Below are 23,502 nucleotides of genomic sequence, written 5' to 3' on the forward strand. Positions count from 1 at the left end.
ATGGTCACTTCAAATAAAATTCTTCAAAGAGATCGCAAAAGAAGAAAAAAGCGGAGGAAAGAAAAGAACCAGGGCATTAACCACAGACTTCTGATGGGCTATGTTTCCCTGAATGCTATTTCCTGCAATATTTTTGCGCTCTAAATGATCAGTTCTAGTCCCTGTGTAGCTAAATAATAATAATTACCATATAAATGAATATGCATATGTGTCATTTTCCTCCCGAAAAGCAGGAGCGCCTGCTTGTTTGGGGTGAGGGTTTGTTTTGCTTTTGAACAACCAAAGCTCATAATTAGAAGCCTCGCCTCGCCCTGGAAATCTGTCTCCGTCGGGAGGAGATGAAAACGGCTCCAGATGCCCCTTGAAGGTTAAAAGAAATCTTAAAACAAATTGAAGGAGGTGCTTCTTCTCCACGCAGGTAACAACGGTTGGGACACCATCACAATCACAGACATGCAGGTCAGAGAGGCACCCCTGTCTTCAAGGACAACCCTGTTGTTGTGCAAGGTGGGGAAATGGAGGCATGAAGGAGGAAAGAATGACCAAGCCTCCAGGAGACACCCCATCGTGACAGGAGCTCCCTCCTCAGTGAAGGAAAGTGGAGAACCACCATGGAAGACACTGATGCCAGACTCAGGCCTCCACACACAGCAAGAAAAACAACAACAAGCCGGGCAGTGGTGGCGCACACCTTTAATCCCGGTAGTCAGCAGTCAGGAGGCAGAGGCAGGCGGATCTCTGAGTTCGAGGCCAGCCTGGACTACAGAGTGAGTTCCAGGACAGCCAGGGCTACACAGAAAAACCCTGTCTCGAAAAACAACAACAAAACAAAACAAAAAATCACAACTGGGTGAGGTACTGAAGGTGCACTGGGCCCGACCACAGGTGCCACCCACCCGATCAGAGGGGCCACCAACAGCTTAGCAGTCACAGGCTTTCCAAACAATAGAGGTGGCCTGCAATGAGACGTAGCAGGTAAAGCTGTTCCCATCATCAGTCACCATGGCAATAAGTATTATAAATGTCTGTGTGTCAATCACAACACAGTATCATCACATATCATAAGATAGAATCAAGGCAGCAATTATGATATAAACGTATCAGTAATAGTAAATGTCATCATTCTGTTGACAGTGGGAACTCTTGGCAAGGACCCTAGGAGCTTGACCTTGAACTTGGTCTATACTGCAGGTATACTCTGAAAACATGCTGCATGGATGAAGCTTGTAAACAGGTTCAAGAAGGGCTGCTGGACATCAGCCTTTGTTGGGGCTCGGGATTCAGCTCACTTGGAAGAGTGATTGCCTGCCATATGCAAAGCCCTGGGCCCCATTCCTGGCACTGCATAAACCATATGTGGTGGTCTATGACTGTAACCCCAGCACTCAGGACACACGGGCACAAGGATCAGAGGTGCAAAGCCAGGGTAAGCTATATGACTCTTGTGTATCCTGGAGGGAAAGCTTGAGATAGAACTGAAATCACCCAAGAGCCTCAGTTTCTCCGAAACCATCACCCCATAATGTCTGGTAGAGACCAGGCAGCCCTGACCAGCTGGGTCACTGTTTATTTTGTGTTTCATTTTTAAAGACTTATTTATTTATGTGTACATGTGTATGTCTGCATGTATATAAGCAGCTACCCAGAGAGGCCAGGAGAAGAGATTAGATGCCCCGGAGCTGGAGTTATGGACAGTTGTGAGCCACCTGATGTGGGTGCTGGGAACCGAATTCTGCTCCTCTGCAAGAGCTGCAAGTGCTCTTAATGGCTGAGCCATCTCTCCAGCCCTGTGTGTCGCATTCCTAATGTGTTCAGATAGAAACAGAAGGGCAGCTGAGTTCTTGTGACTGCAGCTTGCTCCCAGGACACACAAAACCACTCTGTAACTGAGCCTGAAGCGTTTGTGGCTTTGCATTGCTGGCTAAGCTTCCACGTTTACTGCCTGCCGCCGCCAGGATGCAGTGACATGAGAAAAAACACTTGCACCAATCAGTACTATTTTGTCTACTATGAGGCTCCAGAGGGACGGTGACTCCCAGAGCTGCCCAGCTGGTTCCAGATGCCTGGGTTTCTATGCCAGCCAGTTTATCCCCAGTTACATGACAACAGGATGAGATCCCACTTTTCCTCTCTCTTCACTCCTTACGTCCGTCACATCTCCTTGTTCCCCTACAGTTCTGGCTGGGAGCTGGAGAGAAGGTCCATGAACACCTCCACAGGCATGTCCTTCCCACCACCATGACAGCCAAGCCCCTCCAGGGAGGGAGATTCCTGCAGCACAGGCTAGTATATCTACCTGGCCAATCCTGGGTGTTTTGGTAAAGTTTTATTGGGAAGCAACCCTGCCCTTTCATGACACCTGTACTTAGCTGCTTTGGTAGTACATCAGCACGAAGTGGCTGTCACACAGACATGGAGTCAGCAAGCCCCGAATGATCTCACCACAGCACAGCTGGCCAGAAGAGCCCCAGATCTGGGTACCTGCTCATGCCTGGGCAGGAGACCACTGGCTGGCTGGCTGTGAGTGACTTGAGGTAAGAAGAACACAAAAACAGTTCAGACCCCTCTTTGACCCCGAGACTTCAGCTTATATGTGACCTGTTCATAATTCACATGACTGGACCACACAGGGCAAGCCTGTGAAAACTGCTGTTCATTCACTTGCACATTGAAAACAAAAACAAAAAAACAACCTGGGTGTTCTTCTAGATCTTGCCCCCCCACACACACACACACATACACACCAATCAATTTTTAAGGGAGGTAAGAAGAGAGGGATGGAGGTAGAGAGAATAGTATGTCTGCACATATGTATGTGTGTGTTACACAGGTTCCAGGTCTGGGCAGAATAGACTAAACACACCCGACCTTGTCGTCATCCCCACACATCCTGAATCCTCAAGGCAGGTACCAAGTAGGGGAAGGAGAGGGCCGGGAGGAAAGGTCAGGGTGGGGGAGCATGTGGGAGGAGCCCCACAGGCTTTCCTGCTGCAGCTAGATGACTCAGAAACAGGGGCCCAAGAGCCTGTAATCAACGCCCTAATGCGGACGGTTGTAGGACACACGAAGCTGAGTCCCAGAAGTAAATCACAACTTTCTGGCTGGAAGGCTGAGGAGTACAACAGGAAGTGACCAGGGTGCTTAGGAAGGCAGCCCCCTGAGTTAGCTTTTGCTGTGGTAGAACTTCTAAGACTGTTTTTTAACTTTTTTTTTTTTTTTTTTTAGAGAAATGATGATTAACCTGTATTGTCAGCCTTACTGGAATTAGAGCCACCATGGAATCACATCACTAGGTGTCCAGGAAGACATCTATAGAGGCTTAACTGAGCATCTATAGGGTGAGAAGACCCACCCTGACTGTGGGCTGGAGTCTCAGACTGAATAAAAAGGAGAGAGTGGCCGGGCGGTGGTGGCGCACGCCTTTAATCCCAGCACTCGGGAGGCAGAGGCAGGCGGATCTTTGTGAGTTCGAGGCCAGCCTGGGCTACCAAGTGAGTTCCAGGAAAGGCGCAAAGCTACACAGAGAAACCCTGTCTCGAAAAAACCAAAAAAAAAAAAAAAAAAAAAAAAAGGAGAGAGTGAGCTGAGCACCAGCATCTGTCTCTCTGCTTCCTGCCTTGGATGCCACGTGACTGATCACCTCACCTCCTGCTACCATGCCTTCCCCAACAGTATTCCAAGGAGTGTGCTGAGAAATGAAGGCTTCGGTTTGGTACAGAGGCAGCAAGGGATGGCATGGCCCTGCAGTCCTCACAACAGCTGAAAACAAGGTCTACATCAACCCAAAACCCAGAGCCACCAGGTTGGAACATGCTAGAACCCAAATGAATCAATCACCTGCCAAGACAAAAATGTCAACATTCACCACAGGACGGGACCCAGAGTCTCATGACATGAATAGCATCCAGGATATAGCCCCACTCAGCCCAGGGAGATCCAGGCCACTCCTGACTCGTGTGGAGGAAGAAAAACACCATTGCCATGGTGTGGCCCAGGTGTTGGAATCATTCACAAAACAAAGACTCTAAAGCAGATGGTTTAAAAAAAAAAAAAAGCCAATCTAGTAAATGATGGAAAGATCAGTGTCTTGACAAAGACACAGGAGGCAGAAAGAAGAACCAACTGAAATTTTAGGACTTAGAAAAGCAATAACCCAAGTAGAAACCACACTGGGTGGGCTCAGAGGCAGGAAGACAATGGGACTGGAAGGATTAAGGAGCCTGGTGAAGTTCACTATAAATGATCACATCTGATAAGCAGAGAAATGAGAACAGAACAGAGTCTTGGGGACCTGTGGACAACAGGTGTGTTACTAGAGCACCAGTAGGAAAGGAGAATGTGGTGTACATGGGATCAACTTGACGTGAGTACGGCCATCTTGGTTATAACTGCCACTCTGCCATCCGCTCACCCTGATGCATCCCAAGCCCTAGGGAACAGGGTCCTTCAGACAGACAGCGAGTGTGCTGTATGGCCCCTGGATCCAGACTTGCTTCTCAACCCATGTTGGGCATGTGAATAGGTTTTGGGAAAGGCCAGGCACACTGCAACCCACCTTTATGTGCCTTAGTATAAAACCCTTTCTCCAGCATGTGAGGCAGGGGGCTGCCTGTGTTGCTGTTATCCAACACACGCTTTCATCCCAGGCTTCCTCTGACCTCTCCTGGTGTGACTCTGGGCCTGTTTACCCACTTGTGACTGGCTCTCAAACACTGGACCCCGTTTCCTGAAACTGTGCAGGGAATGATTTAAATGATAAAATCTGGGGCTGGAGTGATGGCTCAGTGGTTAAAAGCCCTGGCTGCTCTTCTAAAGGACCAGGGTCCAGTTCCCAGAACCCCATCATACAGCTCAGACTGTCTGTGACTCTAGTTGCAGGGGATCTTATGCCCTCTTCTGGCCTCCACGGGCACTGCACACATGTGGTGCACATACATACACTCAGACATAAAATAGAAATAAATAAAAATTTAAAAATATCAAAAGTCAAAGACCTTGGACACTTCACAGTCACTAGCTCCTTCACGTAGCCCCTCCCACATACACTTTGGCAATTTTATTTTGCAGGTTTCTCTCCTAGGACCCCACAGAGTGGGTTAGCCATCCCTAAGCACCCCAACAGAGCTGTCAACTACCACAGCTGCTCTGAAGCCCATGACCACACACTGGCCTTTGCTCAGCTTCTAGTTGCCAGCTTCACCTTCTCCATAGCCTCAAAGATGGACACATCCCTTCCCCCTTTTCTGGTAACCACCCTTAGCCATGCAGTGCCATGCAGTCTTACCCTCCTGAGGCAGTCATCCTCACTCAGGCGCTCCTGGACCAGGCCAACAAGCAACGAATTGGGAATCCTCTGAAGGAAAGATACATGGTGTGAGGTCCCCAACCCCAGCCTGGTGCTCAGAGGGGCAGACACAGGCAGCACCCTTGACTGGGCCCCTGAGCATTCTCCCCATAATGGTACACCCATGTCATCCCTTCCACATCCTCTCATGTTTTACCACCCAACTCCAAGTCTACCTCCAAGCATCAGGCTTCCCCCACCCTCAGGGGATCTGTGGCTCATGAGTGCATACCTCACACTGACCCATGCTCCATGAGTGCAGATAATGAGGTTTTCATTACACAAGCTGCTCAAGGATGTGTCTATCATTCCCAGAAGTGGTGACATTCCTCAAAGAAAGGAACTGTGTCTTTGGTCTTCGTACCCCACACAAGGTAGGAGGGGGAGCCAGTTGGCTGAGGCTTGAGTGTGTGCACACCTCTCGCCAACAGCACATTCAATGACTTCACACTGGTGACCAAAAGCTGGCTTTGATGAAATTGTTCGCACCACAACAAATGGGCAAATGATAGAAGGTCTTACCCCCACATGGCTGAGTGTGAATGTCGACCAGCAGACCCCGGCCCTAGCATCTGAATAGTGCCAAGGCTACGTTTCTGGAAGCCTGGCCTTTATGAATCAGTGACACATCGAAGTCACGGAGTCATGACCACAGCTGGTATCTCCACCTCAGGGGCCACCAACCTTGCTTTTTTTTTTCCTTCTTTCACTGGCCTGGAACATTCCACCTAGGTTAGGCTGGCTGGCTAGCCTCAGGACCCTTCCTGTCTCTGTCTCCTCAGCTCTGGGATTACAAGTATGCATGACACACGCCTGGCTTTTTTACACAGGCCATGGGGATGAAACTCAGGTCCTCGTGTGTGTACAGCAGCACTTTGCCTACTTAGCCATCCCCGGCCCCCTCCCACAGCCCTTGCTTTTTTTCAGACAAGGTTTTATGTAGCCCAGGCTCTCCTCCAACTCCTATGTAGCCAAGGATGACCTTTTATGACTGAGCCCACTGCCTCTACCTCCCATGTGCTCGGATTATCGGGGATCTAATCCAGGGCCTGATGCCTGCTGGACAAGTATTCTACCAACAGAGCCACATCTTCAGCCCAGCCAGTGGCTTTCCTGGAACCCGCCCCAGGAGTTCTGAATTTGAGAACCTGCATTTCCAACCTGTTCCCAAGTGATGGCATTGCTCCTAGACTGAGGCCTCACATGGAGAACCTCTGGCCTAAAATGACCTCAGAGTCGTGCCTTTTTGCTGGTGCCCACGTCTTCCCACGTGTCCAGTGGAGTTCCCAGGGTTGGCAGTATAGAAAGAGTGGATAGGTAGTACCTTCTCTTCTCATCCCCTCCAGTCCCCTCCCAGCCAGAGCGGCTTCCATTCCTGGGCCATGTTCCCAGGGCTCACCCCCTCTCCCTGATGCCATCTACTTCTACAGCATTCAAATAAGTACAGGGACACAGGAAGCACCTGCCCAGATGCACGGAGTCGGAGCAGTCAAAGCACATGGTTGAAAGGTTGGCAGGCCCAGGTGGGGTGCATGCCTCGGGAAGCCTTCCCAGCAGGGGCTAGGTGGCGGCTTTGAGCAAGGCCCATCCCGGTGCCCCCCGCTGTTCCCTGCCACTGTGCTGTCTAGATGGCAGCTTTGATGTGTCACATCACCACGAGGGCTTCTGGGCTGCTTCTCCAAGCCCTGCCAGACTGTCTTTGCAGGAGTCAGGCCGCCTCCTTCCAGAACCTGGTAATGCATCTCCACCCTGCAGCCCCAGGCCTGGCTTTGGGGGGAGAGGCAGAGATAAGTAGATGGAGCCCAGGTGGCTTCTCCTGGGCACAGGTGTGAGTGCCTGGACTCACCTGGGGCCATTCTGCTTCCTTGTTTGCTTAGGGACAGCATTGGCTGCATCTACTCCAGCCAGTTTGGGTTTTGCAGCTTTGGGGCCCAGTGGTGGGGTGGCTGGCTCGCCACCCCAATGAGCCTTCCTCTCTCGAAGGACATGCTGATTGAATGCTTGGAGGTGGCAGGTGTGTGGGCTGTTCCTGGTTCTGCCCCCCAGGACCACTTAACTTCCAGGATTGGACTTCATTTCACATGGGAATGGCATGAGCTTGGGTCACTTATCACCAGGCTCCACTTTGGGGGACCCTAATGTCCCTGGGTCACCTAGGTGGGCACTTTAATGCACAGAACAGACTCTAGCAGTACAGCAGAAAAGGACAAGCTGAGAGTCCCTGGTCTGCCTTCCACACAGACAGCAGCTCTGTCAGATCGGTCAAGAACCTTTTACAGGTCCAGAGAGGTAGCTGCGTGGGGAACAGCACTTGCCACCAACCCTGATGACCTGAGTTCAATTCTTGGGACCTATTTGGTGAAAAGAGAATCTACTCTTTCAAATTGTCCTCTGACCTCCACAAGTGCCTTGGAGCCTGCATGAGCACACACGTGTGCGTGCACACACACACACAGTATAATTTAAAAGTAAAAAGGTTTTTTGTTTTTGTTTTTGTTTTTGTTTTTTGTTTTTTGTTTTTTCATTTTTAAGAACAGTTTCCAGCTTCCCATGCAAAGCTCAGCTGCTGCAAGTTAGCAGGAAATTAAGGGATGGCAGGCACTGCCCCCCAAGACTCTGAAAGAGGAGGCAGAAGTTAGGGACAGGGGACAAGAGGAAGGAGGGAATGAGAGGCAGACTCTGCCACAAGGCAGCCAATGATACTGGAGGAGGAATGGGCAGTGTTGGCCCTGGGATGTGGGAGGCTAGCAGGCTAGCACAGAAGCCAGCAACCAGATTTTAAATCTGTAGTCACAAAAGTGGGCACAGTGGCACATGCCTGTAGTCTAGCACTTGGGAAGTGTAGGCCAGAGCATCAGGAGTTGAAGAACATCCTCAGCTACTCAGTCAGCCTGGGATACAGGGGGGAAATACATGCAAACACTGTGGAGACCTGAATTAGGAATAACCCAGCTTCAAGAAGGCCTCCCTGAGGCCAGCTTTCCAAGTTCAGGTCACTTATTCACTCCACAAACACAGGCAGCTCTGCTCCAATTTAGCATGGTTCAGGGGACACCCAGACACAGCAATGATGACAGAATTAACTGCAGTGACAGAGGGGAGTCATGCTGGGTGGGGCTGGGCTCTCAGCTCAGTATTCCCAAGATGTTCTCTTTAACTGTTGTGGCTTGATCCCACCCTGAGGACTGGCTCTAGATGACCAAGGCAAGGCCAGGCTACAGGTGGTTTGTAAGGTACCTGGGGTGCAAGGGGGGCTGTGCTGCTGGGGCTGGAGTGGGGAGCCCCTGGGGGAGGCAGTTTGCATACTTCCTGCAGAGGGTTCAATCCTAAAGCTCTAGGGCCTGACAGGAGCAGCTGAAACCAGGACCTGGCCTGTAAGGGTCTCAAATTCCCACATATCTTTGTCATACTTCATAATATATAGTTCAGAATAAACAAAAAGCTGTGCGAACCCTCAGTGTCTTGGGGGACGGTGCTGCCCCTTGGGGTGTTCTGACATTTTGATTCCAGGATCTTCCATGTCTGGCAGTATCACAGCCCTGCTCTTAGGAAAGCTTCCAGTGAACCTTAACTCTGTAGTCGGGGCACACCTCCCAGCCTGGGCCTGTGGCTCAGCAGGTGGTTGGGTCACATGACCACACTGAACAAGTCTTTATTGGCTGCAATCTACTTTAATCTTTGGTTTTGACAAAAAGGGATCCTTTGGCACGGTGGATGGCTGAAGTTCACAAGTTGGGCTTGAAGGTCAGATACGCTTGTGTTTCTGTCTCGTGAGGCAGCGCACCAGCTGGCCGGGCTGGCTGATGTACATGGCACCCCTGCTCCGGCCCCCAAGCACTAGAAGGGCCAATAGGCCCTGACAAATGAATGGCTGTGGCTCTGGCTGTAGGATCTGAGATGGTGGGGCTGAGGGGACCCGGAAAGTGGCCCAGACACTGAGCATCAGCAGATGTGAGAGTCCCACAGGAGGAGGAAGGAGCCTGGACCTCAGAGAAGAATGCCAAGACACATCCCCACTCCCTGGCCCAAAGGGAATTCTGAAAAATATTCTTTGCATCTCTGTTTGATTTAAGAGAAACGATGTGCTGAGACACAAGACAAGGGAATAAAACAGGCAGCGATCTGGGTCACTAGCCAGCCAGCCGAGGTGGGTTTCAGGTTCAGTGAGAGACCTGACTGAGAAAAGAACATGTCGGACAGTGATCGAGGAAGACACTCATCATCAACCTCTGGTCTCCACACACGAATGTGCACTGTCATGCACACACACACAATGTGCACCATAATGTTCTCTCTCTCTCTCTCTCTCTCTCCCTCTCCCTCTCCCTCTCTCTTTCATATACCAAACACACAAAAAACAATCTTGCACTTGGTTAGCTAGGCATTGTTGGGGGCACAGAGGTCCTTGTACTCACAGAGAAGCACTAGGAGAACCAGGAATGTTAATCACACAGGGCTGTCTCCTCAATGGAGGAGATAAAATCAAATACCCGCATTCCATACAGAAAGCTGAGAGTGGAGGTTGGTGGAGGTTGTTAATGACCTGGTGACCTTTTTGCTGTCTGTGGAGGCAGACCTCACCCTAACTCCCTAGAATGATTCTCCCAGACTCTTCCTTGTAGTGGGTGGCTGTCTGAGCCATGCCCTGAAGCACCGCTACCTAGTGAGGTAGCAGGCAGCTGTTACACCTGCCTGTGACCTTGAGGTACCTGCCCCTGGGGGTGGCCACCAGGGGCCCTTAAGACCTGGGATGTAGGCACCCTCTCTCTTGGCTACCTTGACCACAAGTTTTGGATGCTGAGATCTTGGACCAAGCCATTCAGCGTGGGACATAGCTCAGCTTTCCCAGACCCTACAATAAATCTCCTGTGGTTGTGAATTCACCCCCAAAATAAATTCCTTTGATCATTAATAGACTCCGTGGGTTAATCCCATTGCTTCCCTCCCTAGACCCTTGCCCATCCTTAGGGAGATGTCACATGTACTCTGTGGCCTGCTGACCTCTATGCTATGGGTCAGAGACCACACTAGATTCTAGGACTTTCAGCCATGGAACCCACCCTCATGGTCACATGTACTCTGTAGAAGAGTCTCTGTGTAGTCACACCTTAAGCTTTGTTGTGCACATGGAATTGGACCGATTGTTGCCTGGAAACCTTTTCCCAAATTGTACTGTGTTTTAAATAGACTGACAGTGAACCGCCTGGCATCAGACTCCCCGCAGTCTGGTTAAGGTTGACAAAATCAGTCTGCACTGGGTTTTCATTCTTTATCTCTTTGGTGGTTCACTTCCCTGTGTGGCACCTGCAGGGACCCCCATGGGACATGGTGCTGCGTGCTGTTAATCCCAGCACTCAAGGTCATTTGGTGAACACAAAGCTGGTAGGGCCTGGGAAGCAGCATTCCCAATCCTGTGGGATGCACCAGGAGAATGCATGAGTGGGAAGTACCGAGGGTGGACGCGGGGCCATGGGGGACCCTACGGTGTCTGAGAAACACTTCCAAAGCCTAGCAATGGAGTTGCCATGCTTGATGACAGCCCTTAAGATTACAGCTAGCTTGGTTCCATAGCCCAGGTACATGTGGCCACCAGTCCCCGTCCCCCCCCCCCCCCCCCCCCCGGAATGGGGATGCCTCTTCCTCTTCTTCACTGGACTGGACCACTATGTCTCACACAGGGCAAATCATTGCTCTTTGCTCCATCTACTTTCCTACAAGGAAGCGCTTGATCTCTAAATTCCCCCTTTCCTCTGTCTTATCGGCCTGCATCTTATTTTACCCAAGACGTTGTTTTTCAGTCCATTCAAAAGAAAATGGAGGGCTAGAGAGACAGCTTGGGTTAAGAGTACTTCTCTTCCAGAAGACCTGAGTTTGGTTCCCAGCACCCACATTAGGTGGCTCACAACCGCTTTTAACTCCAGCTCTAGGGGATCTGACACCCTCTGTAGGCCTCTGAGGGTATCTGCATGCACACACACACACACACACACACACACACACACACACACACACACACACACACACAGAGAGAGAGAAAGAGAGAGAGAGAGAGAGAGAGAGAGAGAGAGAGAGAGAGAAATCGTCTAAAATATATATTATTTTTAAGAAAAAGAAGATGGAAACTAGCTGAGCAAGTAGGAAATGGAGACCTTCCCATAGCTGCTCTGTCCCTGCCCCTGGCCCAGGCCCACCTTACCTTGTAAGTCTGGAAGTGTTTCCTGGCTTCCTCAGCCAGGGGGGAGAACTCTCTTTCTAGTAAGTTCTCCTTGGTGACAAGGTTGCTGTTCAGATGTTTGCAGAGCCACATTGCCTGAAGAGAGGAAAGAAGAAATGGAAATGAACGCAACAGGCACCTTAGGTGGAACTCCTCAGGGTGGGGAGGGGGAGGGGGACGGCTCCGTCAGTAAAGAGTTTTCCTCGCAAGGAGAAAGACCCGAGTTCAACCCCTGGGACCCACAGGACAAATCCTGGCACGACGGCACACTTGTGACCCCAGTGCTGTGAAGGTGGAGACAGGAGAACCCTGGGGCTTGCTGGCCAGGCAGTAGAGACTACAAGCGAGTTCCAGGCCAGTCTCAGAGGAGGCAGATGGTGTTAATGAGTGCAACTCAAAGATGTCCTCTGGTCTACACACACACACACACACACACACACACACACACACACACACACACGGCTAGGAATGGTAGTATATGGCTGGAATGCCAGCATTCCGGAAGCTAAGGCAGGAGAACTGTTAAGTTTGAGGCCAAACTGAACAAATAGAGGGACCCTGTCTAAATAAAAACAAAACAAACAACTGAATTAAGTCCATCAAATCCTTCTATATTCTGTTAGAAAAAGCTGGCTGAGGAGCCTGGACCTTACTTGGCAGTGGAGAAAAGGCTGGCCATGGAAGACAATCATTCCTGGGTGGCGGGAGGAGGCCCCCAGGGGGTGGACACAGCAGGTACTTCCCAGCCTCTCCCTCACGACCACCATCTGCCTCACCCACCACTGGCTCTGTGTGGCCGTCGACCCCGGGTCTTTCTGAGCTCTGTGGACCACGATGAAGAGGTGGAGGTAGGTCTCTGTGTCCCACACCTGCTCTGCCCAGCAAATCCCTCCTAGGGATCAGAGAGGAGCCATTTACCCAAAAGAGAGCTGCACTGTTGCTGAGAACACAGCTCAGTAAGAGAGCCCAGCAGGCGTCACCATGGATCCCAGCATCAAGATCACTGGTGGTCCAAGCCCAGCCCCAGGGGCGACCACACCCATCTGTAGGATGTGTAGGACCTGGAGTTTTCAAAGTCCTGGTGATACCAAGAACTGGCAAGTGGGGAAACCCCTGTCTCTAAAAGTAACATCATGGCAGGGGCTGGATTCAGGGAGGCTGACAAGAAAAGAAAAGAAAACAGAAAAACTACATATGGAGACACAGAAGGACAGAGAGACAGACAGATGGACAGACAAATGGCAACAGCTACGCTGAGCCTTGCACAGGGTGTGTTGTGCAAGGATCAGCCATCTTAGTTCCTTTTTGAGGTGAAGTGCTGGTTTGTAAGGGACAACCTAACCCTACTGTGACATGGGCTTAGAAGGTAGAAAGAGTCCCATCTCAGACTGTCACAGTTCTAGCACATCTGCGGAACTTAACCACTACCAGGGACTAGCGTGGTGTATTGGAGTACCTGACACCAATCTTGACAACTTGAGCTCCATCCCAAGGACCCACATGAAAGAGAGAGAGAATCAACTCCTACAAGTTGCCCCCTGACCTCCATATATCCACTGTGGCCCATGTATGCCCCCCACAAATGCCCATGTGTGCACATTCACACACGCAAAATAAATAAAATGTAATAAAAGTTAAAAAAAAAAAAAAAGACCTGGACCTGCAACTGGACATGGTGGCCCACACCTGTAATTCCAGTGACTGAGAGGCCGAGCGAGGAGGATTACTGTGACTTTGGGGACAGCCTGGGCTATAGCACACGTTCTAGGCTAGCCAAAGCTCTATGGTAAGACCCAATCTCTAAAGAAAATCAAAGTGACACAAGGACCTAGAGATTCAAGTCCTGGATAGGACGAAGGCACCAGCCTCCAGCCAGTGTCTGCTGGGGAAAAGAGACAGGTCAGGGAGAGGCTGAAGTGTTGTTCCCGGTCTGATCTGCTCTTTCCCTTGCTTTTCCTTTAACACAGAGAGACCAAAGAGAAAGGTGGTAAGATGCTAAGGACATGGAAAATCTCAGAACTGACATGTGAGCATTTGTGGCAGAGCGTCCCTGCTCTTCCCCCTTCAGCTAAGTCTCAGTCCACACTGAGACTCCGTAACCAAAGCCTCTAACATATGCAGGCTGTTTGACCCAGAAGTCCTTCTAGAAATGCATTCTCCAGCTACAGCTGAGAGAATGCCCAGGATACCCCTGAGGTGTGACCAGGGAAGCGGGGCACCAAAGTGTTAAGGCAGCACTCATCCCTGAAGAGCTGTGTGACTGGTTTTGTGTTTTCTGAATTCCCACCTGTGGTGATTTGAGGCATGGCCTTGTTGGGGAAAGTGTGTCACTGGGGTGGGCTTTGAGGTTTCAGAAGCTCAAGCCCTGCCCAGGGGTTCACTTGCTCTTCCTGCTGCCTGCCGATCCAGATGTAGGACTCTCAGCTCCCTCTCCAGCACCACGTCTGCCTGCATGCCGCCATGCTTCTGGCCATAAAGATAATGGACTGACCTCTGAACTGTAAGCTAGCCCCAGTTAAATGTTTTCCTTATAAGAGTTACTGTGGGCTGGAGAGATGGCTCAGTGGTTAAGAGTCCTGGCTGCTATTCCAGAGGTCCTGAGTTCAATTCCCAGCACCCACATGGTGGCTTACAACCATCTGTAATGAGATCTGGCATGCAGGCAAAACACTGTATACATAATAAATAAATAAATCTTTAAAAAAAAAGAGTTACTGTGGTCATGGTGTCTCTTCACAGCAATAGAAACCCTAACTAAGACACTGACTATGAACACACATTGCCATTTATGATGAAAAAGTGGGCAGGAAGAGAGGAAAAGAGCAGGTGTGTGGACGATTCACCAATGCACAGGCTCCTGTCCACTGGAGCATGGACGGCACATTCTAGAACGACATTTAACATAATGCACTTACAATGGTGGTTTTCCCTGAGGCAGGCGGACCTAAGATCACCACCTTCGGCACTGTGGAAGAAAAAGATTTGGATGTCAGCACTGAGCTTGACGAAGTGGCCTCCCACATCTGCACTGCGCTGGGTCTATTTCTTTTCTCCCCAGATTTCATTTCTGCCAGTGACACGGCCATTCATAATCCTGAGTCTGGGAGACACTCGCGCCCCAGAACGCATTCTCTGTGTTTAGAGAGGTAAGCGATCACAGAGATGGTTTATTTTTCTATCTCCGCGGGGACACGGACACAGTAACTTGTTTGCCAAACTAATGAATATCAAAAACAATTGGGATTTTCAAACGCCATAAAGCATTTTAAACAGGGACTTTGTCTTGGGAACACTCTTTCAAATAAAGTTGTATTTTATGTAAATCGACCTTTGATGCTTTTATATATATATATATTTATGCCTTTTTATTTAGCAAATTGTATTCCCCCCCCTGTCATTTTATAGAAGAAAATAATGGAAAGAAGCCTGCAGTGTATGGGTCAGATTTATAAAACCCAAGGCAGGTAGGTCTTTGTTTTCGAATGCAGGCATTTCTATGCAAAGTTTTGAAAATCCTGGCAGCTTATTTGTAGCTGTGAGCCCTGGCTCTGGAAGTCTTGGTTCTGCAGAAGCCTGAGAGTGTCATCTGGGACACCATGGAGCAGCTGCTGGTAACTGGGAGGAGACAGAAGACTGTCACAGTGAAAGGGTGGGACAGGGGCACAACAAGGTCAGAGGGACACATAAGCCCATGGATGATTGCCAAGGAAGTCTCTTGATGATGTCACCTCCATCTTACTGGTCCAGAGTGAGTCCCCCCAGCCTTAGGACACATGGACACTATCTACCCCAACTCTCTTGAGGCTCTCTTACCTACATGGAGCTGGAAGGACTCTTCTCCGTGCAGAAGTGAGGCATGAATGACTATCCACTCTGGGGACAGACACGGAGATGGAACCACAGAGTGTCCTTTAGGCCAGTAGTTTAGAGGCTAGCACATGGACACTCTGCGAGGCTGTTTGGGTTCAAATAGATCTCTGCCCAAATTCCCAGTGCCTTCTCACTTCTGAGGTGAGGGTGGAGAAGTGTGTGAGTTGATGCCCCTCCCCCAACTCTGAAAGTCTCACAAGTAGCACAGGCCCCATGGGGGAGGATGGGATAGGGGACATGACAGGGTTCCACGTGGCTCCACACAGCAGGCAGGCTAGCAAAGTGAGCCATACACTCTGGGTACCACAGTGTGTCTGGCCTGAGCTACCAGGATCCTTTAGGTCCTTGGGCCTGCAGGGACATTTCTTCCAAAAGGCTGGGATGTTTCCTGCTTTTCCTAATAGCCCTGGGGCTCACAGAATCCCTTTGGGGTCCTATATGATCCCCTCCTTTGAGCTGAGAGGCCAGGGGCAGCCCCTTTCTTCCCGGATGATGCTGACATACGTCCACTTACCACTTGTCATTCCCTGTCAAGGATGTCCTTGCCTCCACCCAGGGGGGGATATTCTGGGCCCTACTGCCTCTTCCTGCTTGAGACTACACCCTGGTCCCACTGTGGGACTGGAGTAAGCTTCATTACCAGTCCTAAAACAGGGGCACTGCTGTCCCAACGAATGGCCAGCTCTCTGAGGGAAGGTACAAAGTCTTATCCTCATGAACCTTCCCACAGAAGTTAACACTGCAGGGCCACCCACCCAGGGGAACCTGCAATGCCACCTCAGCTACCCGCCAGCCCTTGGTGTGACCACAGAGGCACCATTACTGCCACCTACAAAAGTCTCCCCCTTTGCCAGGCAACGTTGTGGGGAACTGCTAAGGACTCGTGGGTGGCCAAGTCGAAACAGGCCCTAGTAAAAGGATAGAGGGTCACAGAATCCAGCACAGCTGGGGAGCCATGCCAGGGCCACCCTTCCAGGAAGCGCACTCCAAGCAAGGCTGCAAAACGGTCTCGGGAAGAACACTGCTGTTCTAGGCACTGTCGCCATGGCCTTTGTCCTTGACGCTCTGCGGTTCGTGGGGCTGCAATGGGGGGGGGGGGGGCAGGCGCAGCACACGGCAAGGCTGTCGTAAATGCTGAGGGCATTTTCCAGCATGGGAGATGCCAAGGAGGACTCAGGGCTCAGGGCAGGACGCAAGGGGTCCATTCCTACTCCGAGTCCCCGGCCAGGGCAAGGCCTCTCTGGGCCTCCATCTGAGTGAGAGATGTCATAGCAGGGCAGCATTTGCCGCCCACGTATGGAAATGGGGTGGCTTTGTGGACATTTGATCCAGTGAAGGGGAGATTGGAGCCAGAGTTCAGGCTAGAGTTTGGGGGGCAGCAGGGAGGGTCCCCAAAGGCAGGGAGGAACAGGAGTCGGGGAAACTGCTGTGACTCCAGAGAGAAGTGGCTGGGCCGGAGCCAGGACGCCGGCGGGCTTCTCTGCGAGCCTACTCTGGTGCCCACTGCTCTAAGCATGGGCTTTGCCCATTCCCTGGAATGCCACCGGCCAGACCCATCAGGGTTCAGGGATAGTGCTGAGAAGAAGGTAGACGCATCTCGCATTGAGCGTGTAACCAGGACATCCAGCGATTAAGTCCAACTCCTGGCTAGTATGTTCATCTTGGCAAGGGCCATGGGCGGGGGCTACAGGGGAATGATCCTCCCCTCCGTTCCCAGCTCCTCTAAGTGGCACCCAAATTGTACACGCCTAAGAAAATACTTTAAAGAGGAACATCGTGGCCCTTCTCCCCTCCCAATTTCTCGTACTCACTTATGTGACTAATTTCGGTTTCTTAAAATCTAACACCTTGAAACTCCAGCCTCGCTCATGAGTAATTATTTATAAACAGTGTCATAAAAGGCTGCTTGACTGCCAAGAGTAATCAAACTCCTCTAAGCACTTCAAAGAAAATCAAAGAACCTTTCCATCCATGGAGCCTTTTGAGGCTTAACTATGAACATGATTTAAAATTCACAAGGAACCCCTCAGGTATCAGAACTCTAATACAAGGCTTTCCTGGACAAGCGTTTGATAAGAAGCGAAATGCTCCATTATATCCACCACCGCCTGTGCTAATATTGCCCAGGGCCACCGTAAACGCTCACTTTGTACTAAACGCTTTTCTCGAGGCAAAGGGGCTGCTAGCCCCAGTGCAGGGCTCCTTCCCTCCCTCCTGTGCATGCCCACAGGCTGGGGTGAGTTCCTCTTCCTATGTCGGTCACTGGCCAGTGTTCCCTGTGCCCAAGTTTGTCCTGCTGCCAGTAAGCAGGAAGGTAGTCTCCTGGCTCTGGTGGCTAGGAGGCCAGCAACTCTTACTACTGCCCAGGGGAGTGAGGGGAATGCAGGTTGGATGTTTTGGGACCCTGCTAGGTCCCAGAGGGGCGTGGCTCAAGCTGATCCCATGTGTCTTGTCTTAGACACCCTAGAAAAATCACTACAGCAAGGTGGCCTCCCTCCACCCATGTTAGCTTTGCTTTTCTGGGAATGAAAGCCTATGAACATCCCTATCTAAGACATAAATGTCCTACAAATGCTGACCAAGGCCTGAGAAGCAGGGTGGAGACCTGGGGATAATTAAGCCTCTAAAGCCATGGTTATGGGACCTAGTCTGGGTGCCTGAAGAACGTCCAGGCTGACAACTGACACCCATCCAAATGACTGTGGGAGGTGGGAGGCTGACTGTGGCCCAACAAAGGCCTGGACTCCACTCCCTGCAGCAGAGGGCGCCATGTGGAATAAAGAGAAAACTCCACAAAGAGCAATCTCTGCAAAGTCACAGCCCTGGAAATGCATGGTAGGTGGCCACAAGCGATTGTCACATGGGGAGGAGACAGCTGTCCAGCAGGCACCAGCTACGCTCAGCCAGCCCAGAACGAAGATATGGGGACTTGAGAGGTCCTTGCCCTGGCGCAGGGCATCTGATGCTGAACTACTAACCTGAGGCCACACAGCAGTACTGAGACAGGAAGAGAAGGCAGAAGTGGCCTCAAGGTCCAGGCTCTCACTCCAGGCCTGAGGCTTACGGAAGCCTGAAGGTTATTAGCTCAAAAAATTTCCCCCACAGTGGGGGTCTGGGGAGAGAGCTCAGTCACTAAGAGCACTGGCTGCTTTTGCAGAGGACCTGGGTTCAGTTTCCAGCACCCACATGGTAGCTCACAACTATCTGTAATTCCAGATCTCGGGGATTCAATGCCCTCTTCTGGCTCTGTGGGTACTGCATGTACATGTTGCACAGACACACATGCAGGCAAAACACTCATACACAAAAATTGAAAATAAACCTAAAAAAAAAAAAAACCCTCCAAGAGGCACAGCCACCCAGACAGGACATTTACACCAGCAGCAGACAGGGCAATGCAGAACCTCCCTCCCGCACAGCACAGCAATCAGCCAACCAGGGAGGGTCAGAGGGAATTGCCAGGTGCAGGGTAGGCAAGGCTGGAAGAAGCAGGTGGAATTCTAAGGGACAGTGTTCTCTGACACCCCCACCCCATCACAGCTCAATGTCCACCCAGTCTGTGGTCTCAACCTCAACTGAGTGCTGGGGTACCCAGACTCAGCCATTCATGCCTTGGAAGAGCCTCAGAAAAGGACACTGTCAGGGTTCGCTTTGAGCTCCCTGCTGCGGTCCACATGCTAGATGTGGGCTAAAAGAGGCCCCTCATGTCCATCAAGGTGCAGGTACAGGCAGGACACGTGAGGAAGGCTGGTGAGCTGGTGCATTGGCAGGCCTGAAGCCTACTCTGGCTACCTTTTAAAACTTTTTTTAAAAAATTGTTCTAGTTTTATTTCTGTTGCTAAATGGTAAGACACCATGACAAAAGAGATACCCTATTCCCCCCCCCCCAAGACAGGGCTTCTCTGTGTATCCCTGGCTGTCCTAGAACTCACTATGTACACCAGGCCAGCTTCAAACTCAGGAATCTGCCTGCTTCTGCCTCCTGAGTATTGGGATTAAAGGCGCAAGCCACCACACCCAGCTCAAACCTAAACCTAACTTTTATTTGACAATTTAGCATCATTTCGGACTGTAGGCAGCCCAATCCCACCATGGGGCATCTCAAGCCCTGAATGCTAACTTTACTGGTAAGATAAAGCTCCCTCAGAACTGCTAATGGACCAGTGGGAAAATCAACAAACCAACCAAGACACCACAAGAGTCCTCCCTCGGCTTGGCAAATCTACCACCCTGGGATGAAGGAAGGGCTCCTGCTTACTGGAGGGCCATTCTCTTCCCAGATCTGCACTTGAGCCTGGGGTCTGACCAAGCTGCCTCTGGCTGAGGTCTGGGGAGTTCGGCACTCATTAGCAGGTACTGATAATGAGACCCTTGGAAAAAAGTCCAAGTGCTCGCCCGTCTAGGTAGACCAGAAACCAAACTTCACCTGACAAGTGGAGTGATCAGAGAGTTTAAACCCAACAGGCGACATCAGCGAGGGCAGGCGGAAGCATTAATAATTGATTACATGGGCCATTCTGGGGTTTGCATTTTAATAGCTTGGCAAGAGAATTTTTATTAGTTAGGCTCAAAAAGAAAAAGAAGGCATTCTCCAATTAACTGCTGCAACTTGTCCAAGTACCTCCCTCCCTGTCCTGTTCTGATCTCCCTTCAGACACAGACAGGAAGAGAGGGCTTCTGGGCTGCGGCCAGGATGGGTAGGGTCCCTGGAGGAGACGGTGGTGGCAGCTACCACACGTTGGAGGGAGTGCTCACCATTGTCATTGTTCCTGCGCAGGTGACTGATCATGAAGGAGATGGGGTCTGCTGGCTGGTGGATCAGGAGCTGCTCCAGCATGTTCTGTGAGCACAAGCAGATATCAGGAGATTAACACCTGCAGGGCCCCTGGTTGCCATGGAGATCACCTATTGAGGCATCTGCTGGGGTCGCTGGGGGCAGAGGCCTGAGGAAGTCCAAGCAGCCAGCACCTCCCCCTCATTCTCCCTTTGTGCTTGCCACACAAGCCTGCCCTTGGTCCTGCACTGTGCACTGATGCCCTGTTGCAGGACCTTAGTGAATGCTGGCCTTCCACATAGAATGCTTCCTGACCCTCGATCTGGCTGCTTGGTCATCAGATCTCAGTGCACCCAGGTAAATCCCTGCCGCCCTACGCTCCTGCCCAGGCTGCCATGTGAGCCTGTGTCCCCTGCCTCGCCTCATCCCTGCGCGACCACTCCGTGGGTTCTGTGGTCCTCTCTGCCTGCACAGTTACAGCAGGTGCCGGTGCAGATGTTAGCTGGGGGCCGAAGCCATTCCTGCTGCCCGGGACTCTCCACTATGGGACAGAATGCTCATCGGCCAAATATCTAAAGTCTTGAAAACTGGCTGTTTAGCCCAACTGAGCAAACACATCAAGGGAAACAATTCTCAGGGTGTCACACCCGGGAACTGGAGAGCTGACAGGAGCTGGACTGCAGGGCGGGTAGGGAGGGGCTCCGGCCTATGAGGACAGAAAGCATGCAGGTCAAAAGCACCAATGGGAAGTCCTGGTCCAGCGCACTCTGGACCTCACCAGCACGTCCCGTCCCGTCCCTTCTTGGGGCCTCGGCTCTCCTTCCCCCGCCTCCTACCTGGGTTCAGTGGCACAGCTGGGCTCACTCTGGGCTTGGGTATGTTGCTGCATGTGTCTTGGCTAAGATGCTGCATAGATAGCGCAACCCAAAACTACATGCTCTGGGTTGGTAATGCCAAGAGTATGTCTCCGGACAAGAGAAAAAGAAGCCGAGTCTGTGACAGTGAACTGAATTCTGGGAATGGTGTCAATGTGGGTGAACAGCAGTGGATCTGTGAATCCCATAAGATTCACAGACATCTGATAAAATTTCACAGTCACACATGCTACCACAGAAATCCAAGGGCAGGTGAAAGGGGACAGGATCCAGGGCCTACTTCTGTCTCACGGTTTTGACAATACCCATGTTAGATGGCTAAAGGGTAGACATTGAAGAATACCATTTTTGGCCTGGAGAGATGGCTCAGAGGTCAAGAGCACTGGCTGCTCTTCCAGAGGTCCTGAGTTCAATTCCCAGCAACCACATGGTGGCTCACAACCATCTGTAATGACATCTGGTGCCCTCTTCTGGCCTGCAGTCATACATGCTGTATACATAATAAATAAATAAATCTTTTTAAAAAATACCATTTTTATAACTTCCTAAGCCTAACATTATTTGAAAATAAAATGCTTTTGTGTTGCTGGTTTTTAAGGAAATCATCAAAACAGTAGAGACACTACCCAAATGAGCTTAAAGCTTTCTTGGTGATTGCTCCATCAACCCAGCTAGAAAACAGGCCAGGATCACCAATCCCCTCCTCCCTGTCCCCCAACTTAGCTGGTTTATTTGTGACTGGCCACTCTCTGTCTCCCCTACCACTACCACTTTCCAAAGGAAGCATGTTTGCTGGAAACTCAGGTTCCTTGGCCTAGGCTCATGACGCACCATGGTTCTGTTTTGGGGGGCTTCAACACATCAAATGGCAGAATAGGGTACTGGAAACTGAGCCTAGTTTACCCTTGGCCCCCAGAATCATTGAGAGGCTAAGAGCTTATCAGTCCAGCTGCTAAAAGCCTTTTGTACCTGTGGGGAGTACAAGTGGAAGACTGGACCACAGAGCTGGGGCAAGCTTTGCCTAAGGCCATAGGGGGGTGGGAACCAGGACAGGCTGGGAGCCAGGATGAGGGCTGGGGGCTTTGGAAAGGCCAGTTCTGAAGATGGAGGTTAAGTAGAAAATACACCACCTTAGAAGAAGCCACCCGGTTAGGGAGGTCATCTTGACCTTGGTCCCAACAGGAACGAACATTCTAGTGAGGTAAAACCCACGTCTCCTCCCCTTGACTGACAGCTGAGACAGTGGACACTGAGACATTGGACTTTCCCACAGAACCTCATGCTGGGCGAAGGAACAGGCTGAAGCTTGGTGCCAGACAAAGGAGGTTCCACGGAGTTCTTAAAACTTGTCAGACCAACTTGCAAGGGAGAATGGAGCCGAGACTAAGGCGGGTCAGGAAGTGGGTAGGACCACACTTGACTGGGCCTGCTTAGTTATGCGCACCTCTTGCCCTCTAAATTCAAACCTCATGTTTGGACCCCAAAACTGGATCTGGGAGTGGGGGGATCATCAGACTTTTATGTGCTCCTCTTCCCAATCTGGTCATATGGAACAAACCTTTCTGTTTTTCACTGTTGCTTGTCTCCTGAAAGGATCTATTGAAGTCAGGTGGCTGATCCTACCTTGTTAGGGCTGCAAGGGCCCAGCTTAGGTAAGACTCAAGGCTCGGCCACTACAATTCCAGACGAGGCCTTGGAGACTACCGCGGGATTTCACTGGTGGGGAAACTGAGGAGAGAAACTACCCCCCAGGCCATGCTGCCAGCCTGGCTCCTGCGGTCCTGTGCCTCACTTCCCACCCTCGGGCGCCCGGCCACCTGGTCACACCTGCATCATTTCGAAGATATGGTTGTCCTCCCCGTACTGAGGCATTTCCGGGAGGATGAGGTGCGGGGCAGTAGTCGCGTCCATGTCTCGGACTGCTTGCCGTTCCCTAGTAACCGCGTTGCTAGGACGCCAGGCTGTGCGTCATCGGTGCGCGCCTCTGCTGGGGCATGTCCTGGCTCCACCGTTCCATCCATCTCAGAAAGGATCGCAGTAGGCTCTCCCTCCCCAGGGCAGAGGGGCCCCCGACGGGCCTCAGCACAAAACCCCAGGACATCCCGAGGGGCCACAGCGCAAGGACTTCAGGATGCCCGTGGGGATCACAGCGCAAGCACCTCAGGATGCCCCCAGGGTCCATAGCTCTGGATCCCCAGGCCCTCTCCCAGAAACCTGCTTCTGGTGCAGCCATCGTGTGATAATGGAAGCTTAGGTGTCAAGCCTGACTCTGCTCCACGGACCTCAGTTTCCCCGTCTTTAAAGGAAAGACGCTAAGCAGATGTGGGTCCGGCGTCAGCAAGAGCGAAAGTCACCTGCAGCTGGGATCAGCCGGAACCTGGGCGGATCTCCTTGGTTTAGGCAGCCGGGCCATGTGACCTGATTG

General features: G+C 51.2%; 1 protein-coding gene across 3 annotated transcripts in view; it reads right to left on the bottom strand.

The window, feature by feature from the left end:
• Window positions 1-23,074, bottom strand: part of Ak8 (adenylate kinase 8) — a 130,925-nt gene extending 107,851 nt beyond the window's left edge. For all 3 annotated transcript variants that reach the window (XM_076569124.1, XM_006983366.4, XM_076569123.1), the window contains exons 1-5: window positions 22,905-23,074; window positions 20,184-20,268; window positions 14,474-14,523; window positions 11,541-11,654; window positions 5,285-5,353 (exon numbers count right to left, since the gene is read on the bottom strand). In XM_076569124.1, the coding sequence (XP_076425239.1) occupies window positions 5,285-5,353; window positions 11,541-11,654; window positions 14,474-14,523; window positions 20,184-20,268; window positions 22,905-22,988 (402 nt within the window). In that variant the 5' untranslated portion in view covers window positions 22,989-23,074. The remainder of the gene's footprint in view (window positions 1-5,284; window positions 5,354-11,540; window positions 11,655-14,473; window positions 14,524-20,183; window positions 20,269-22,904) is intronic.
• Window positions 23,075-23,502: the final 428 nt, after the last annotated feature.

The sequence above is a fragment of the Peromyscus maniculatus genome, chromosome 4, assembly GCF_049852395.1.
Source record: "Peromyscus maniculatus bairdii isolate BWxNUB_F1_BW_parent chromosome 4, HU_Pman_BW_mat_3.1, whole genome shotgun sequence".
In the NCBI taxonomy this organism is placed as follows: domain Eukaryota; kingdom Metazoa; phylum Chordata; class Mammalia; order Rodentia; family Cricetidae; genus Peromyscus; species Peromyscus maniculatus.